This window comes from Eurosta solidaginis, chromosome 5 (assembly GCF_040869045.1).
Source record: "Eurosta solidaginis isolate ZX-2024a chromosome 5, ASM4086904v1, whole genome shotgun sequence".
Taxonomy (NCBI): Eukaryota; Metazoa; Arthropoda; class Insecta; order Diptera; family Tephritidae; genus Eurosta; species Eurosta solidaginis.
This window is the reverse complement of record NC_090323.1, coordinates 254270955-254290708: the sequence shown is the minus strand read 5'-3', so window position 1 is coordinate 254290708 and position 19754 is coordinate 254270955. Positions and strand designations below refer to the sequence as shown.

The 19754-nt window shown below is 33.6% G+C and overlaps 1 protein-coding gene across 1 annotated transcript in view; it reads right to left on the bottom strand.

The window, feature by feature from the left end:
- Nucleotides 1-1812: 1812 nt before the first annotated feature.
- Nucleotides 1813-19754, bottom strand: part of LOC137253264 (beta-1,3-galactosyltransferase 2-like) — an 84071-nt gene continuing 66129 nt past the window's right edge. Inside the window, exon 2 of the mRNA XM_067789868.1 lies at nt 1813-4334. Within this exon, the coding sequence (XP_067645969.1) occupies nt 2396-4132 (1737 nt within the window). The 5' untranslated portion in view covers nt 4133-4334 and the 3' untranslated portion in view covers nt 1813-2395. The remainder of the gene's footprint in view (nt 4335-19754) is intronic.

The window sequence follows — 19754 nt, the reverse complement described above, 5'->3', positions numbered from 1 at the left end:
ATTTTTTCTTTCTTCTATTCTAATTTAAAAATTTTTTCAATTAAGAAAAAATTTATCATAACAATAATAATGATAAAAAATTATTGTTAGGCCTTGAGCTCGATTCGAACCCGCGATCTTAAATTCAGTAGGCCGATATAACAACAAAAATTGTTAATACATCCCAGAGCACGGGGAAAAAAGTGTCAATAAAATATGACACTATGGCAGCATTGCCATCAAATAAGTCCAATTTTCACATCCATTCTGCAACAGATGTCGCAGTGTTGTGAATATCAATTGGCACGAACCAGAATAGAAGTAGGATTAATGAAGACAAACAAAAAACCGCTGTGATGGCTGAATGGTTATAGCAGCGGCGCCTAAACGTTGCCGATGAAGGAATTTAGCAGTTCCCGAAATGGATCTATACAACGAGCTTTGGCAGTTGTCTAAATTTTTTCTTTCTTCTATTCTAATTTAAAAATTTTTTCAATTAAGAAAAAATTTATCATAACAATAATAATGATAAAAAATTATTGTTAGGCCTTGAGCTCGATTCGAACCCGCGGTTTTTGTTATTCTATATTGATTGAAATAACCTTATTTTGGTTTAGAAATATAATATGTAATGAATTTAACACAAAAAAATTAAAAATATTTAAAAAAAAATTATTGTAAAATTCACAATTTTGACTGACAATCAATTGAAAAAATTTGTTTTTTGTGGAGATATAAAAATTTGTGCACAATGATTATTTGATTCATTTTAATACAAGTCAATATATTTACTTTTTATACACATTTTCTTCCTCTTTTAATTAATGTTTTATGTGAAATATATTCAAACGTTTTGTGGTAATTTCTTTATTTGCATTCGTGTTTTTACTTTATTCTTGATGTTTTTTTTTTTTTGTTAAACATTTAAATTAAAAACATTCCACATAGCTATACAAAATATTTAGAAAAAAATATTAAAATTGTTATTTTACTTAATAACACTATATGGCGCATACATATGTACAATGCATTTATATGTATGTAAGTAGTTATCATAGATGGGCACTTTGCATTACCTAATACTGAAATTTTATTTTCAGGACCTGTATATGTACATACAAATAATGCAACTTGATTTGCATCGTTTAATTATAAGCTATTATTTTTGTTAATAATGTAGTTTTATTTGCATTATTAGTAGTCAAAACTAATTTTAGTAATGCAATTTCAATAAATTAAAAAATTTATTTGGTAAAATATAAAAATTTTTTTTGAACGGTAATGCAGTTCCGTTTACATTACTAAAACAATTTTCATACTTACTGATATTAAAAGAGAGATTTGGTTTTTTTCAAATTCCTTACAGTATGCGCTAAATATTGAGTGGTAATGCTAATGAGTTTACATTACCAGTAAAAAAAAAGTACTTCTTACTGATTTGCGTTGTTTAATCATTTCCCACTTATTTTCACTAACAATGTAAGTTTATTTGAGTTACCAGCAGAAAAAAGCGCTAGTTAAAATTAATTTTAGTAATGCAATTTCAGTAAGAAACAAAGTTTGTTTGGTAATGCAAGCGAGATTGCTTTCTTACTTTAAATTTTGACCGATAACGCAATTTTATTTACGTTACGAATACACTTTTTGTACCTACTGATATTTGTACAGCAGCAAAATTTGTTGTAACAAAAAGTATTTCAGTAGGCGCTAAATATTAACTAGTAATGCTAATCAGTTTGCATTAACAGTAAACAAAAAAAGTACTGCATACAATGATTTTGCTTTGCTGTCGTCAAAGAAAGCAAGAAAAAATTTGGTTTTTTGCTGCAAATGTTTTTTTTTTTTTTTTGATGATTAAATTTAATTGCATTACCAGTAAAGTTTTGAGGTTCACTAAAATCTCTTTATCGCTAAAATTTTATTTTTCACAAAACATTTAGCTTAACCTTTTTTCGGTATGTGAAACAAATTAACTGTTAATGCTTATCTGTTTGCATTGACAGTAAAAAACAAGTACTGCGAGTGTCTTCATCGTTACAACAACAAGCTATACCAGTAATCTTTCACTTTTACTGATATTGAAATTTCAATAGGCATCAAAATTTTCTAGGTAATGCAAACCAAAGTGCATTATCCGTTAGAATTTGCAATGTATCATTATTTTTTAAGAAGCAAGAAAGTATTATGTAAATAAATTTTCTGTATTTTCCGCGCTTCGTAATGCATTAATTTTCAATGTAGTACACCCAGTTGCGGTATGTACGTAAAACTACTTATTATTTTGATCTATATATGAATATTATGGGTATGTACATTTTTCTCTTGTTTTTTTCTTTTTTTAAATACATTTGGGTGTATGTGTAGTGTGCGTCTAAATTACTTAAATATCAAAGTAAGTTTTTGTTTTTTTAATTTACTATCTGTAACTCTTAAATTTATTGAATTCAGTCGAATCGTATGTTGATGTCTTCTTGGCGGAATGCAACGTCGATAAATGTCTATTCGCTTTTTCCAAATACATCTCCCACAACTTCAGTGTTTGTTCAGGTTGTATCAAATGCCAAGCATATAAAAATTCCGCATCTTCACTATTCATCACACCTTTGAGCAAATCGTCACAATCATCTTCGTACAATATATCACGTTGAGCATTTTGTATGGAGATATTTAAATTTTGCGCTAATATACCCGTAATATGCACGTCATCGATCCAAAAGTATTTACTCAACTGTGCCGCTTGGTATAAACGCAACACAACATCTGGTGAATAAATGATAGCAAATCCAGGACAATATGGCGGATAGTATTTAGCGGCATGTTCGCGTTTAGTGACACGCCATTTCGAACGAAAGGAACGTTTAACTTGAGCATTGATAGTGGTTTTACAAAAGAGTAAATTATGTGGACGACGAAAGAGCAAGTGAGCAGCTATGAATGGCGGCGGCGCGCTTGACGCATTCAGAGTTTGTACAACATGCCCAGCATTAAGATCGGAGGCCTCATTATTTAGTACATTACTACTACTAAATCTACTACTATTTCCCAGCGTATTAACGCCATCACTATCATCGGCGGTATGTTTAGCATCAGCTTTATTAGTTATTTCTTCACTCCATAACGCACGCTGCATGTAAATTAGTAATTGTGGCGTGTTCACATAAACGTCATCATCGACTTTTAACAAAATTTGCGCATGCGCACAATTATATAAAAACCATTTCAATGCCATAACATGTTTATAGGTCATATTTCGATAGCTATCCACAAATGATCCTTGTATTATATCAGCATTTTCGAAATTTTCACGTTCAATATCCAATTGTTGCGCCTCCGTCTCAACAGTGCCCATTAGAAATATAATACGCAATGGCATTACGCCATTTATTTGCGGCAGTGCATCGGTATTGCCCCAGGTGTCACGTATTATACGTCGCTTCTCCTCATTTGCTGGCGCCGAATGCACTAAGATTAGCGCTTGGATGTCTCTACTGCAGCCAGGTTGGCTTATAAGGTACGTAAAGTCGTGCAAATCAATTAATTGTTGTTGGTCATGCGGTGGAAATTTTGAATACAATTCGTTCGCCGTCGTCGTACTCGGCGTAGTTGTTGTTGTTGTAGCGCGTAAATCTGCAGTGTTACGCAGCGTAGCCGCAGTTACTAGCGGTAAGGCGGGTGTACTCTTCATTGTGCTTGCTCTGTGTGAGATTTTACTATTATGTTTGCTACGACTAGTGCTTGTAAAGCTACCGCTATTGCTACGTCTACTGCTGCCGTAGTAGCTACTTGTGTGCATCAGACTATCATCCGCATTACGCGTTACTTTGACAGCAATTTCATTTGCTTCAGCGCTTTCTGCTAGCAAATGTTTCCCCGCATAAAGCTGTTGTGCTATGGCATGACGCTCTCCTATAGTTTTTAGCCATCCTTTCAACTGTTGTTGTCGTGGTAGCTCTTTTTTTAAACGTTCTCTCGTGTTCTGTGTTGACTTGCTTTCGTCCGCCGCTGCTCGTTGCTGTTGCGTATTTGTATTGCTGTCCGTGTTTGCGGTGTCGACATATTCGACTTTGAGCATGGCTGGTTCTTGCATACGCCATATTACTACGCATACATTTAGCAGTATTAATAATCCCCATAAGGGTCGACGTTCCAACATTGCCGGCACTGCCCGGCACCTACTCCGGGCACCCAGTTGACTAAATCTCAAATACTGCAGATACTTTTGTAATTTTTTGTTTAACAATGCTTTTAAATTTTTCGCTAAGCGCCGTTGTTCTCATTGATTTGATCGTGGCAATCATCAATTAGAATGTATCAAAGCTTCTACACATCTGCTTTTTCGTTAATTGGAATAGTATCTGAAAGATAAAAGTGAAAGTAATTAATTTTATGATTTTTCCGGTCAATTTATTTTTGTTGGTAATAGGCTTTTTTGAACAATCGTTTTTCAATTGCAAATAAAAATATTTATTTCAATTTCTCAACCTAACGTTTCGCTAGACTTCCTAGCATCTTCAGAGGTGATATAATATTTTTATTATTTAACTATTAAAACTAAAAAGATTAGTACCATTTAATACTGGTATCATTGTCATACTGTACATGCAGGGCAGCGCATCTACGCTACTGGTACTAATGTTTTTAGTTTTAATAGTTAAATAATAAATATATTATATCACCTCTGAAGATGCTAGGAAGTCTAGCGAAACATTAGGTGGAGAAATTGAAATAAATATTTTTATTTGCAATTGAAAAACGATTGGTCAGAAAGTAATTAATTATAACCTCAGTGTTATCTTTACTTTTATTTTAATACAAGAGGGAATCTGAATTAGACCCTGATCTTTGGCTAAACTTGCCAAACGGTGAAGTAAGGTTTGATGAGACTCTAGGCATGACGTGACTGAATGCGTTTGTAACAGTTCAACCATCGTAGGAGTGCGCGTTCCCACTCCCTGGAGAAAAGGCTTTCAAGAGATTTACAAAGTATAATCGAAAAGTCGCCTTGTCCGTCCTGATGTCACGTTGATTAAATTTTTTCCAAATTATTGCATAAATTAGAAAACCCAGTAGGTTTCCATAAGAGTCAGACTACCTTGGCATCTGTTAAGGCAGATGATTTTTTCCTGAAAAGCTTTTTGTAGCAGAAATACACTCGAAGCCTCTCCATCCCGTTGACCAGGGGTTTTTGAAATTCTTTTTGAATATAGTTCCGTAGACCAATGGTCGCAGTGCGATCCTCTATTAATTATCTATGTATCTATCTTCGGCATTATAGGCCCGCACACTGCCCCTACTAAACTAGAATAGGCTTGGTCGTATGCCTGCTTATATAAGAGATGGGGCTTTAGGATACATGCAGGGCAGCGCATCGACGCTGCGATAGTCAGACCGCTTCATTTCTATGGTGTCAGATAGTTCAGAGATCGACTGTCATGCCCAAAACCTGGACAGTCCCGGAGAACGAAAATTTGCACTGAGGATAAACAGATGGAAAGATTGTTGTGGGGCTATGCACTGCGGCCTTTAGGTCTGTTGTGCCCGAACTTTCTTCACAGCACCTCGTCCAGTCCGAGTTGTTGTTGAGGATAACGATTCTCTAATTTTAATAGGCTCGTTGCAGGTTGATGTCTGCACACCGGTTTATCGCGGTAACCTCGTCCTGAAAAATGCTGGACATTTTCCGAGTGGTATGGACATTTTAGATCTGGGGCCGAAGATGACATTTGGTTTCTTCGAGCCATCGGTGTTCAATATTGTGACGAATATTACCATCACTAGTAATAAACTCCCAACACAAAATCATGAAGCGAGCCACACTGTGTACATAAACACATCAATCATCATTTACACTTGTAGTCATCAGCTGAAGAGTTGCTACACATATACACGCATATGATTAAGAGAAACGCATAAACTACAAATATGTATATGTGTATATAGCTAAGTAGGAGATATGTACAGCAGTTCTAGCAAGCGAAACGTCTAGACTGTAGTAGAAGTATGCGGATGAAGCAACAGAGAGTATAAAAGAGCGCAAGCTGAGTAGTCCGTAATCAGTTTGATTTAAACACGCGATCAGTTGCGAAGTAGAAGTGTTATTGTGAAGTACCTTAAAGTAGTCTAAAAAAAAACCATTTTGCATTACTGAATATTGGAGTTATTTATTCGACAATTTAGCGATTCGAACGTTTGCAGAAAGTTTTAAATAAGCGGAGTTTCGCTAAATTCGTTACAATATGAAAGTTTGATCCTGGTGAAGCGTTTCTGTGTCCCACGAACCACTATTTCCCAGCTCTGTTCTGAAACTCTTTTCAAATCGAATCATCTTCCTGGTATCATCCTGGGAAGTTGGATGAGTGGACTTCTATGTCCAAAAAGGCGCATGGCACCACCTCTCTACATTCGCCTGCCTGTCCTATATGCATGCTGACCTAAATGTGGCGGTCTGTTTTCTAATCTTGTGGTCTATAATATTCTCCACTGATTTAAGAGAGAAACATCTCAAGCTTCTTAGCCTGAAGGACTGCGGAATGGAGTAGTCCGTTTTAGCCATCTGATGTATAAGTAGCGCTCTCGCTCTTTTCCAGTCCATTGGGACATAGGCCACTGCGAAGCTATCCCTCATGCACTGAGGATGCAAAACAACGAAACCGGTTTGTTTCGTAGCCAAATTTAACAAAATATATAATGATCGGTTCCAGTCATCCGTACCAAATCTGATGGAACAATTTTCCTTCATCCCTTGTGAAATTCGGTTTGAAGACAACCCGTTTACGGCGTTGTGCTATCTTCAGTGCCATTTTTTCCAAACTCTCTCTAAAGTAATTCAAATCATCTTTCGATCTATTTTTTTGGTAAACTCCATGCGATGTAGTTTTTTTTATAAAACAAACTAAAGCCCCAGAGAAGCGATTCAGGAAGCTAAGCCCAGCTTAAACTGGTATTTTTATACTGGACCATTGGACCACTCAAGGCTGAAATAATCCTAAATAAAATGATGATAAAAAAAATTTAAGGACTACGTTTATATAAATGTACCAAAAAATAGAAGGCAATTTTTCCTTTAATACATAGTCTTGTTGAATTTTGACTAAAAACTTTAACAATAGCTCTTGTAAAAGAATTTTGGGATTTAAAACTATAGAGGTGGAACGCAAACTTTCAAATTAAGGCAAACCACGTACACTTGGGCTTAACTTATTGATTATTTAAAATTTAAACATGCGCTCTACCATTATAATTGCAAATACCAAAATTCTTTTACAAGAGCTATTGTTAAAGTTTTTAGTCAAAAATCAATAAGACTGTGTACTAAAGGAAAAATTGCATTATATTTATTGGTCCATTTATTTATATAAAGGTAGTCCTTAAAATTTTTTTATCATCTTTTTATTTAAAATTTTTTAGTACTGCCTACAAAAAGGCAATTGCAACTTTGATTACTAATTCAAGTAATTCCTAAGTGAAAATTCTTATCTCTATTTATTTGTTCAAAATAGCAAGATTTAAGAGAATTAGTGGAATTTTCGCTGACAACACTGGCGAAAACAACGGAATTCCACCTCGTATCATAACAAGAGAATTCCACCTCGTTTGTCAGCTACTTAATTTGCACAGCTGAAAATCGTGGTGAAATTCGCATAAAAGAATCGTGGTAAGTGTCGCGTACGCCTAAAAGTATGCAAGAACGTGCGCTACGTAGCTCAAATTTTTTGATCAAACATTGCACTGTTACCGAGTTTTAAACTATATTTCAGGTTCCAAGTATCTAGAAATCCAGGGAGTTCGCTGAGTCAATCCATTTGAAAACGTTTAATTCAAAAATTTGGCTAGTCTCGGATTTCGCTTAAACTTTGAGGGACACTTCTCTGGGGTCGTAAAGGATCAAATTGGCACACATTTAATTTTTATAACCACTGGTTTCGGACTGGTCGAATTTCAAAGTTTGAAAAACGTAATTTTTAGGCTTACGCTATTATAGCTGTACAAATGTATCTATTAGATATATCCTTACATTCGATATGGCGTTTTAAAGGTAAAAGATAGTAGTTTGTTTAAAAATAACTAATAAATCATATGACGAGTATCTAGAATTAAAAACCTGGTACTGAAAATACGTAATTTTTATCCTTTATTTGTCAATTTTAGCTGGCTCTGGCGCCTTCACTGTTTCAAGTAGCCACTCAAATTTTTTCAAAAATTAAGGATACATATCCTAGAAGAAAATAACTCATCCATCGGCCAAAAAAACCCACTCCTTAAAGATAAATTATTATCTCGAAATTTGTAAGTTTTCAAAAATCGTGTTTTTTAGGCTCTAAAACGAACGTGTTTCTCAAAAGATAAAAATACGAATTTCTCATGGACTCCAGTCCTGACCTTTAGCTTTTAATACCTCAACATTTCGTTTTGTTATTTTCATACTAAGGGCTTCTGCTGATCGATTGTGTAAGGCATAATCTAATAATTTTTTATTTTATTGCAAACTAATTTATACGAACTATGTTTGAAAACTCATTTTATATAAAGTTCTATTAAATAAAGAGACACTAATTTTCGGTTCTGGTTATGTTGTGAATCAGTTTTGTCATTTGAAATCGCAGGTTAATATTTCGATTGGTCTAATTTTTTAAGTCGACTTAGGATGTTTTGACATGTGACCACTTATTTATGTATGCACATTAGGGTAATTGTCAATAAATAAGGACTAAAAAAGTGCTGGTATCAAGTAATTTCTCAACTTGTATACTTTGTTTTAACTAAACACTGTCAAATTAAAAAAAAAATTACAAACACAGCGGTTTTGAATAATTCGCGTATTTTTCGTTCATTTCTGTGGTTTTCGGAATCGTGTTTTCTGCTATATATAATATGGAGTGCTCAATCGGTTTATTGCTGCAAGAAAATTGTCATAAACTAAAATTTTCACGGTCGTCGGAATTAATTAGTCAAGATGATATACATAAGTGAAAGGAATTCAAACAGTTTGTTTTAATAATATCTGTACCTATCATCATAAAAAATATTTTTTTTTTGTTTGGAAAACAATGCTGTGATCCATTGAATATCCATAAAACTCCTATTAAAAAGTCACTTAGAGAAATTACCATAACATTTTGTGAAAAAAATTAAAATTTGAATTTCATACCGGGACGAGCAATTTGCTCACGCTGCATTGAAAACTTAAGCAAAGCACATTTTCAAGACATTAATTGTGAAGTGTTATTTGAACCTCCATATGAGGCACTAAATTCACTGAACAAAATATGTTCAATTCTCGAGGAATCAAAGATTCCGCCAATTCAAAAATTAAGTATGCCTCAAATATCAAGGAAGATACGAAACAAGTTACAATCATCTTTTGACGTTGTTAGATGTGAAGAAAAGGTGAAGGCTAGTGACCATGATTGTCACAATTTAGACTATTTGAGTTGATTGAAGAAATGAAAAGTAAATTTAAGGCTTCGTCAACGTTCGATAAAAAATATCAAATTTTAACTTTATTACCAAGGAAGTGGACAGTGTCAAAAATAAAGACAGAATTTGGGTGTAGTGAATATCTCATCAAAAATGCTAAAAATAAAAATTAGAGAAAGGTGCGGAGTATTAGGGAAGCCTCCAAAAAAAGAGAATGGGCATCAGTTGAAAAGTGAAACTGTGGAAAAAGTGAAACAATTTTATGAAGATGATGAAATAAGTATATTAATGCCGGGACAAAGAGATTGTATAACTGTACGTGACGATAATAATGTAAGGTCTAAGGAATAAAAACGTTTGATCCTATTAAATTTTAAAGATATATATGAAAAATTTAAACAAATACATCCACTACTAAACATGGGATTCTCGTCATTTGCTTCACTGCGTCCGCAGAACTGTGTATTAGCTGGGGCAAGTGGCAAACATTCAGTGTGTGATCCATCAAAATATGAAGTTGATGTTGATGGCGTGCAAGGCTAATAAAACATACAAAGAATTGATTAAAAAAATAGTTTGTGATGAATCGCGTAAAGATTGTGTGTTATCTCGTTCTACAATATGTCCAGGCACTGATAGGATTGATTCTGACATATGCGACGAATGTGAACTTTCATCTAAAATACATTTTAAACAGTGGGTAACTACTGATCGCTGCAATTTGGTAACTGTAGTAAAAACAATTGAGGAATTCAAGGATGGTATAAAGGAACAGTTAATAGCTTTAAAGGCTCATCATTTTATTTCAAATAAACAATCTGAGTACCTAAAGAATCTCAAGGAAAATTTGAATGATAATACAGAGTGCATAACATTAGTTGACTTTTCTTCGTTTATGGTACAAGATGAGGTACAAGCGTTTCATTGGACAAAAAATCAAGCTACTCTTCACCCTTTTGTGATATATTTTAAAGAAAACGGCGCACTTAAGACACAAACTTTCTGTGTGATTAGTGATTATCTAAACCACCATATACTGTATCTTTTTTTTTCATTCCAAAAAATATTTTTGGACCATATTAAAATAAACTATCCAGAGTCTAAAAAAATGTATTACTTCAGTGACGGTGCAGCTTCCCAGTACAAAAATAAAAAAAAATTTTGTCAATGTGTGCCATCACAACGAGGATTTTGGATTGGAGGCAGGGTGGCATTTCTTCGCTACTTCTACGGCAAAAGCCCGTGTGATGGCGTAAGAGGTACAATCAAACGGACCGTAAGGAAAGCCAGCTTGCAGCGAACTGCAGAAGATCACATACTAACCCTAAAGTCAATGTTTGACTTTTGTTCGAACGCAATTCAAGGCATAACATTTTTTTATGTAACTAGTTTGGACGTTGAAGCAGCTAAAATGTTTTAACTGATAGATTTAAAAACATTAACAGCATCAAAGACACGAGAAAATACCATAGCTTCGTTCCTGTATCTCAGCGGCAATTAAAATTACGAAAATATTCAACTGCAGATAATTTTGACATTGTCATTATATAAATTGCAAAATATAACTGTATTTTCGTAAAAAAAATGAATCAGTTTTGAGTTAAATTATTGAAGTGTTACGAAGAAACTTAGAGAGATTAAGCCTCAAAAAATCGATCAGCACGGGCCCTTACTATGAAAATAACAAAACGAAATATTCAGGTATTAAAAGCTAAAGGTCAGGACTGGAGTCCATGAGAAATTCGTATTTTTATCTCTTGAGAAATACGTTCGTTTTAGAGCCTGAAAAACACGATTTTTGAAAACTTAGAATTTTCGAGATAATAATTTATCTATAAGGAGTGGGTTTTTTGGCCGATGGATGAGTTATTTTCTTCTAGGATATGTACCCTTAATTTCTGAAAAAAATTGAGTGGCTACTTGAAACAGTGAAGACGCCGGAGCCAGCTAAAATTGACAAAAAAAGGATAAAAATTACGTATTTTCAGTACCAGGTTTTTAATTCTAGATACTCGCCATATGATTTATTATTTATTTTTAAACAAGCTACGATCTCTTTCCTTTAAAACGCCATATCGAATGTAAGGATATCTCTAATAGAAACATTTTTACAGCTATAATAGGGTAAGCCTAAAAGTGACGTTTTTCAAACTTTGAAATTCGACCAGTCGGAAACCAGTGGTTATAAAAATTAAATGTGTGTCAATTTGTTCCTTTGTTACCCTAAAGAAGTGTCCCTTAAAGTTTGAGCGAAATCCGAGACTAGTCAGCAACGATTTTTGCTAATATTAGGCGTTTTCATATGGTCAATCCACTCAGCTAAAAATCGATTGCAAGATTCCCAATTTAAAACTGAGAGGAATATTTTTGATAAAATTTTGGATTGTCACCGGGGACTGACTTACGGACCAATTTTCATGTACCTAGCTCATCGGGAAGTTACTCGAAAATCGATCGCAAGATTCCCCCCCCCCCCCCCCCCCCCCCCATTTTTAAAGGATTTGCAGTTATCTTGACTAGCGCGCCAGCTAGCGCAACTTATTTTTCTATAAATTGTATTGTCACCGGGAAGTTAGTTAAAAATGGATTGAAAGATTCCCAAATTTTAATTAATTTTGCTAATATCTCGATCCATGCGCCACCTTACGGATTTTTTTTGATAAAATATTGACCCACGGCCCAAGTTTCACCGAGAAGTTAGTTAAAAGTCGATCGCAAAATATCAATTTAAAAATAAATTTTCTGTATATCTCGATCCGTGCGCCGCCTAGCGGTTTTTTTTCACTTGCATTGTAATGTTTCCCATATCTGAACTATGTTCTAAGTATCAAGTGTCTAGCTCAACGGAAAGTTACCGAAAAAGACTTCCATAGGTCAAAAATTCGTATGGAAATGAGGGGACAAACATGAAAGGAACTTAATGTAAAGGTAACAAAAAAATAAGCCTCTAAATGGTTACTGGAGCTGAAAAAACAGAGACCTATGATTCGCTGGACAACAGAGGCTTTCCTAGAAACCGCGGTTTATCAGACCAAAGATGCCGTCTAAAACCGAACTTTACCTAACGAACTACTTATGTAGATTTGTAGGAGAAAATAACATGAAATAATCTCATATGAAAGGTACCTTTAACGCCTACCATATCTATCCCAACCATAAAGCTCATTCCATTTGATTTCACATAATAAATACAAAAGTCAAGAATAAAAAAAAATGCAAACAAAAACTAATCAAGAATAAAACAATATGATTGCAAATACCCACCCAACTCAAAACCCTCCATAAGCAAAATTGAACATAGCCGCCATAACAAACAAAAAATATGAGAACAAATAGCGCACACAACATGATTCAGAAATAAGAGAAAACTAAACGTCAACAACATCATCATTATCGCCATAGGAAATTCACAACAATTTTAATTCAGTGTCAAAGTCAAATGAAAAAGATTAAATCGCGTCGTCGACAGCAACAAAAGCAAAAGGCAAACTAATATAGTTGTAAAAACAATCGCAGCAATTACAATAAGAATCATCTCAGCAGCAGCAACAAAACTACTCATATGAAATACTTAAGCACACATGCACTGATTCGTAGGGAATCGATGAAAGTTCGTTATAGAGTTGACAAAACCCGTGATTTTTTTACGAACAGAGTTATTTGCGACGGTGTAGTTTTTACCCCCGACGGGTTAGGGGCCTTAGAATATACCCGCGGCAGGTATGCCTGTGGTAGGAGGCGACTGTTTCTTTAACAGCCGAGGCTCTGGTGACCCTAACGGATCTAGGGGGTTGGAGAGAGAGATGGCCTAGGAGGTTTCATATGGTCATATTAAATCGTTCCGGAGATGGTCGGGCGGGATGGAGCTTGTTAGCGGATCGTACCGGATCTGCATCCGGCAAAGGACCATCAACTTCGATAACACTCACCCAAAACCTTCGGACTGTCCTTATCGCTACAACATCAACGATGTATTTTCAGTAGCAGTGATTTTTGTGCCGGATTGTTACCATTTTCAATAATCTTTAACATAGACCTGACGACAGCAGACAAATCAATTAGCTGCAACAAAATTAACCAATTTCTAAATTATGTTGTCAGCTACTTGATATTAACAAAGGAAATTTATCACAGCTCAGCTTCTGCCTAGAACACTGAAGCAAATGGACGTGAACAACACACTTTCGACGGATCAAAATATTGTAACGAATTCTGCCGATTTCTGATAATTATGCACCTTCTGGTAACGTTCGAATCGCTGAACTTTCGAATAAATAACTCCAACATTCAGTATTGCAAAATGGTCTTTATTTAGACTACTTTGGGAGTAGTACTACATAACTAATAGCGTGTTTAAAACAAAACTGATTAGTTTTCCTCAGCTTGCGCTGCTTTTATACTCTCTGTTACCTCGCTCGCATATTTCTCCTAAGGTCTAGACTTTTCACGAACATGGAACAGTTGTATCGCATACTTAGTTATATAGCTATATGCGTGTGTATGTGTAAGTAACAACTTCTGCTGATGACTACATGTGTATGTGAGACAATCTCTTTGCTTTAAGCTGCTGGTTATGTATGTAGAATATTCTTCGTCGCCTTCTATGTAAGTGTGGTTTCTTGTTGTTTTTGTTGTTGTGATTCGCCACAATATTTATCGGTTGGCATTTTGTGGCAAATTATGTGCTAATCAGTTGCGAGGAGAATAAATTTATCGCGCTTTTCTAAGTGCTTTTTCTTTTTGTGCTTCGCTAAGTTCGCGTGAAAGTGATTGCGACTTAGATATTTTGTTGCGTATAAGTCGATAATTAGTTACGAAAAGAAAAAAATTGTTGTGGCTAACTTCACGGGTGCTTCGCTAAGTAGACGTGAAGCTAGCGAAACACATATAGTTTAAAAAAAAAACTAAAAAACACGCAAATATGGTGACGTTTTAGTATATACAATCCACTATAGATATTTGATGTTGATAGCACCGTAGCACAGAGGTTCGTGTCTCCGCTGCGCACAGCTCGTTTTGTAGCGAGTTATTTAACCACTGCCGTGAGTCTTCAATAATTGCCGCTAGAGGGGTCTATCTCTCCTTTGCGCGCCTAGCCAGGGAGTTACAAACAAGCATAAATACAAGTGAAGCTAATATAAGCGTATTAAAGCTGATTTATCCTTCAAATGCTATTACTGTTTTTAAGTGCTTTTTGTTTTGGGTGCTTCGCTAAGTAGACGTGAACTTAGCGAAGTACTTTCGTAAAAACTAGAACCCTTCTCTGATTGAAATGCCACTTAGCTCTTATTTTATTTTATTTTTTGTTTTTTTTTGTGAAATAGTTACAAAAAGAAAAACTGTCAATATTTTCTAAGTGTTTTTAAGTAAATGTAACATTTTTCAATTTTTTTACGTTCTACTACCCAAGGACGAACATTTTTAAATGTCTGCATTACAAGCTTTTGGCGCCAAGCAATTGTGGGCGTGTGACAATAAAACAGAGTGCCCTAAGAGATAATACATAAATAGAGGTCGCTTTCAATATACCGAATATCTAAATATTTTATTATTGAAAATACTGAAGTTGTATGCATGTTGGACAAAACTTGATCACATTTCAATCGCTTTGATGTTCTACTTAATTCAATGGGTTCTTTAATAAAAAAAAATTTATTTATTCTTATTTTTGTTAATTTTTGTGAATACTGAAAATTGTATATATATACATATTAGAGTGGGTCAAATTTTTTGCCCATAAGGAGTATAGCAAAAACGTAATCTACAGATGATTCTAAGAAAAATTGCTGAAGACACTATTGCGCTAAGTCCGATTTTGAGGTCCCCACTTTTGCAAAATAGATATTTAGCATTTGAATGTAGGGTTTGGCCAAAAAATCTTCATAGCTTCTGATAGAATTATAGGAAAAATATATTGGGCTTACTTTAAAGGTATTTTACGTACATTTCAGAATCTGTATTAATATCTATAGAATGAACTTTTAACTACTATGTATATTATAATTTTTAACAAATTGCTTATGAAAAAAAATTTTTTTTTTCTTTACAGCTAAAATAAGTTCAGAACATTTCCAATAACTTTCATTCAGACAGTTTTCCTTGTTTCTTATTCGTTTTAGTAGAAAAAATGTTTGCTTATTACTTGAAAATATAGGCTTTTTTTTGAAAATTTTTATCTACAAAAACGAATATAAAAAAAGAGAAACTGTCTGAATGAAAGTTGTTGAAAATGTTCTGAACTTATTTTAGCTGTAATGAAAAAAACAAGTCCATAAGAAATTTGTTAAAAATGATAAAAGTTCATTTTAGGCTAATTCCTCATAATTTAAGCCTGATTTTTCTACTAAAATTCAAAAAAACTATAGATATTAATACAGATTCTGAAATGTGCGTAAAATACTTTTAAAGTAAGCCCAATATGATATTTTTCCTATAATTCTATCAAAAGCTATGAAGATTTTTTGGCCAAACCCTACATTCAAATGCAAAATATCTATTTTGCAAAAGTTGGGACCTCGAAATCGGACTTAGAGCTATGGTGTCTTCAGCAATTTTTCTTAGAATCATTTGTAGATTACGTTTTTGCTATACTCCTGATGGGAAAAATCCATCCATACAATTTGACCCGCTCTAGTAAATATATATGAAATAATTTTCTATAATTTATTGTCAAATTTCGTTGGGGAACTAAACGGGTTAGACGTTTTGCGATCTTCAGTGCCATATAATCGTGCAATATACTTGGGTAAAATAAAAAAAGCTACACATAACCAAAAATTAACAAAAACCTAAAAGCTGAAGATAAACACAGAAATATTAGCACAAACACCTAAGGTGCCCGGGTTGCGTTGGCGCTCTTTTCTATCAACAGTACAACTTTCCAGGATCTAGTGCCTCAAAGATCTTCTTTCTTAAATTACCAAAATTTTCCATGCGCCTTTAATAAATTCTTAAATATCTTAATACATACCCACATATGTATGTATCTAAATATATATATTTCTATATATGTATACATATGTACATATGGGGTATTCCATCCCATTTCGACCAATTTTGAACCCGACCCCTTTAGAATTGGCTGAAAGTTTTTCTTCTTTTTCTACCTTACGAAAGACGTTTTTCAGAATTTTTTCATCCAACTCAAAAAAAGTTATGAATTTAAAAAAAAAACACCGTTTTTGTTTTCAAAATGCTATAACTTTTTCAAAAATTGACCGTTTGGGATCTTTTCTTTTTTAAATTTGTTTTTAAATGTACTTTTCGGAAAAAATACAAAAAAAATTTTAAAGTTTTTTTTTTAATTTTTCAGTTTTTCAAATTTCGCCTTTTTTTCTGATAAAAACTTCAATCAATTCTGCAATCATCCCCACTAATCCCGGAGTGGGCGATTTTTTTTTATATTTTTTTTTTTATTTAATTGAAAAAAAAAATTTCAAAAATTAAATTTTTTTTTACCAATTTTATTTATGTAACAAAAAAAATGTAAGAAAATGATTTTTAAGTATTCTTTTCTTTAAATATTATAGTAATCTACGATTAAAATAACCAGGACAGCGAAAGCGAGTAATTTTAATCGTAGATTACCATAATATATAAAGAAAAGAATACTTAAAAATCATTTTCTTACATTTTTTTGTTACATAAATAAAATTGAAAAAAAAATTTTCAAAAATAAAAATTAAATAAAAAAAAAATATATAAAAAAATCGGCCCACTCCGGGATTAGTGGGGATGATTGCAGAATTGATTGAAGCTTTTTATGAAAAAAAAAAAAAAAAATGGCGAAATTCGAAAAATCTCGAAAAACTGAAAAATTAAAAAAAAAACTAGTAACCATCGCCGTTTGTAAACTTACAATTTTTCTCTAATATCAATTACAACAACCATTGTATAAAGCAATATGAGCAAAGCTCGCTAATTAAATACATATGATCATATTGATATAATAGTAACAGCGGAAGTATTAAAAACAAATACTGTAAATATCCGAACAAATGTTACTAAGCTTTCAAAAGCACGCCTAAAAATCATATCCACACCATTAGGAATAAACTACATACAGAGTGTATGTGCCTACATGGTGATCAAAAGGAATATAAACAAAAAAGGCAACTCTTAGAGACCAATTGTACAGCGAACAACGGAACATTCATATGGCGTAGCAGCTAAAAAAAAGGCTTGCACTGATATGAATGTTGGAGACTCGAGTTCAACGCTCAGCTCCCGAAAAGCTAGCTGATGAAGAAGTGAAATTCAGAAACATGTCCTAGTAACCATCGCCGTTTGTAAACTTACAATTTTTCTCTAATATCAATTAAAAAAAAAACTTTAAAATTTTTTTTGTATTTTTTCCGAAAAGTAGATTTAAAAACAAATTTTTAATAAAAAAAAGATCCCAAACGGTCAATTTTTGAAAAAGTTATAGCATTTTGAAAACAAAAACGGTGTTTTTTTTTTTTTAAATTCATAACTTTTTTTGAGTTGGATGAAAAAATTTGAAAAAATTCTGAAAAACGTCTTTTGTAAGGTAGAAAAAGAAGAAAAACTTTCAGCCAATTCTAAAGGGGTCGGGTTCAAAATTGGTCGAAATGGGATGGAATACCCCATATATACTTAGACAATCCATTTGACGGCAACGGCTCTATTTTTTGCAAACTAATAAATTTCTTTACTAACAGTAAACATACTCAGTGGGCTGTTTATCCAAATTCCATCATTAAATATGTACAAGGAGCTATGTTTGTGTGCTTATTTATAACAATTAATATATACATGATTCTATGCATGAGAATTTCATCAAGTGTGAAGAATGAACTAAGCCGTTGTCAAGGTCTTGTTTTTTAATAGAAATATATTTTTTTATAAGTAACCAGAAGGTGCACATTTTTACACAAGACAAGTTAGGCGAAATTTATTTTATTCTCGATGAAATTTTATTACACACGCAAACTTTACTTTTTTAAAAAGGCAAAAATTCCGTTGAGTGGAAATTTTCAATTTTTAATAGATTGTGCATTGCTTGAAATATCGCTCAAAACCACCCAAAACCAATTTCGAAATGGAGATCCCCAAACGGTTTCAAATCATTCTGATATCAATTACCAAACTGTACCGAAAGAATCCCGAAAGCTGTGCCGAAATTATACGGAAAACAGTTCCAAAAATTCGCTTAATGATCCGAAGGTGGTCTCAAAATTATCCCGAGAACAATCATAACACTATTCCACAATGGTTTCAAAATATTCCCAAAACTATTCTGAAAACAATCACGAAATTATCCAGAATGGTCCTCCTGAAACCATAGCCAGGAAGTGATCCCAAAATGATCACGAACGATATTTGAAACCTTCCTGAAACTATACAGCCCAAGAAATATTCTAAAAATGCCAAGACCTGGATTTGTATGACACATACACTCAATATCATTGACCAAGGTAAATAATCTTTAAGTTATTAAGATGCGACGATATCCCTATCTCCATCCTTATCCATTGCTATCCCTATCCAAATCCCCCTACCTCTTTCGTCATTCCCATCCCCATCCCTATGGGTATAAATATTACGAAAATGCATTCGCCACACAAAATGTTCCTATCACTTCAATTCATTATCAACGCAAGAAAGCCAAGTGCTAGGCAAATAATTATTTCACTTACGTTCATTCACCTTTTCACTCACCTTTAACTTCACATTTTGCAAAATCAAACAGTTACACAATTTTACTTTTGTATGCAAATTCCACAAAGGTTCTCACGTAATAACAAAGAAGTGCAACCACACAACCACAACAGTTCATTTTGCACTCTTGACCTTTAATGAACTGAGTAGCTACCACGAGAATAACTACATACTGAGACTGACAAGCTACCCTCACATTTTGATTTGCCGGCTTTTCTTGTGTGCGTGTCTTTTAAAAAATTTAACAAATAAATTGCATGTGAAACGGCACACGACACTTCACACTTCAACGTTAAAGGAATATATTTCATATATACTACATACTCGTGCTTATACTACATTTATGTATATCTTTTTTAGGGGCGATAGATTGGCTTTTCTTAGGCTCGTGCGGCTGTCTACCAACCATACAAACCAGCCAGCCTGCCTAACAACCATTCAAACTTTATTGTATTTTCTTCTTTGGGAAACTGTTAGAATGATATCAAATTACAAATGTATATGTACAGTTGTGGGCACAAAAATAGCACGAAAATTCAAAATGGTATGTTTGTAATTTGATATAAATAATTTCCATTTAAAATACAACTGGTTGCCAAGGTTTAGTCGAACTTCAGATACTGAAGTACTTGCGATTTTGTCATAGTGACTGGAAAATCATTAGAATTTCCGAATAA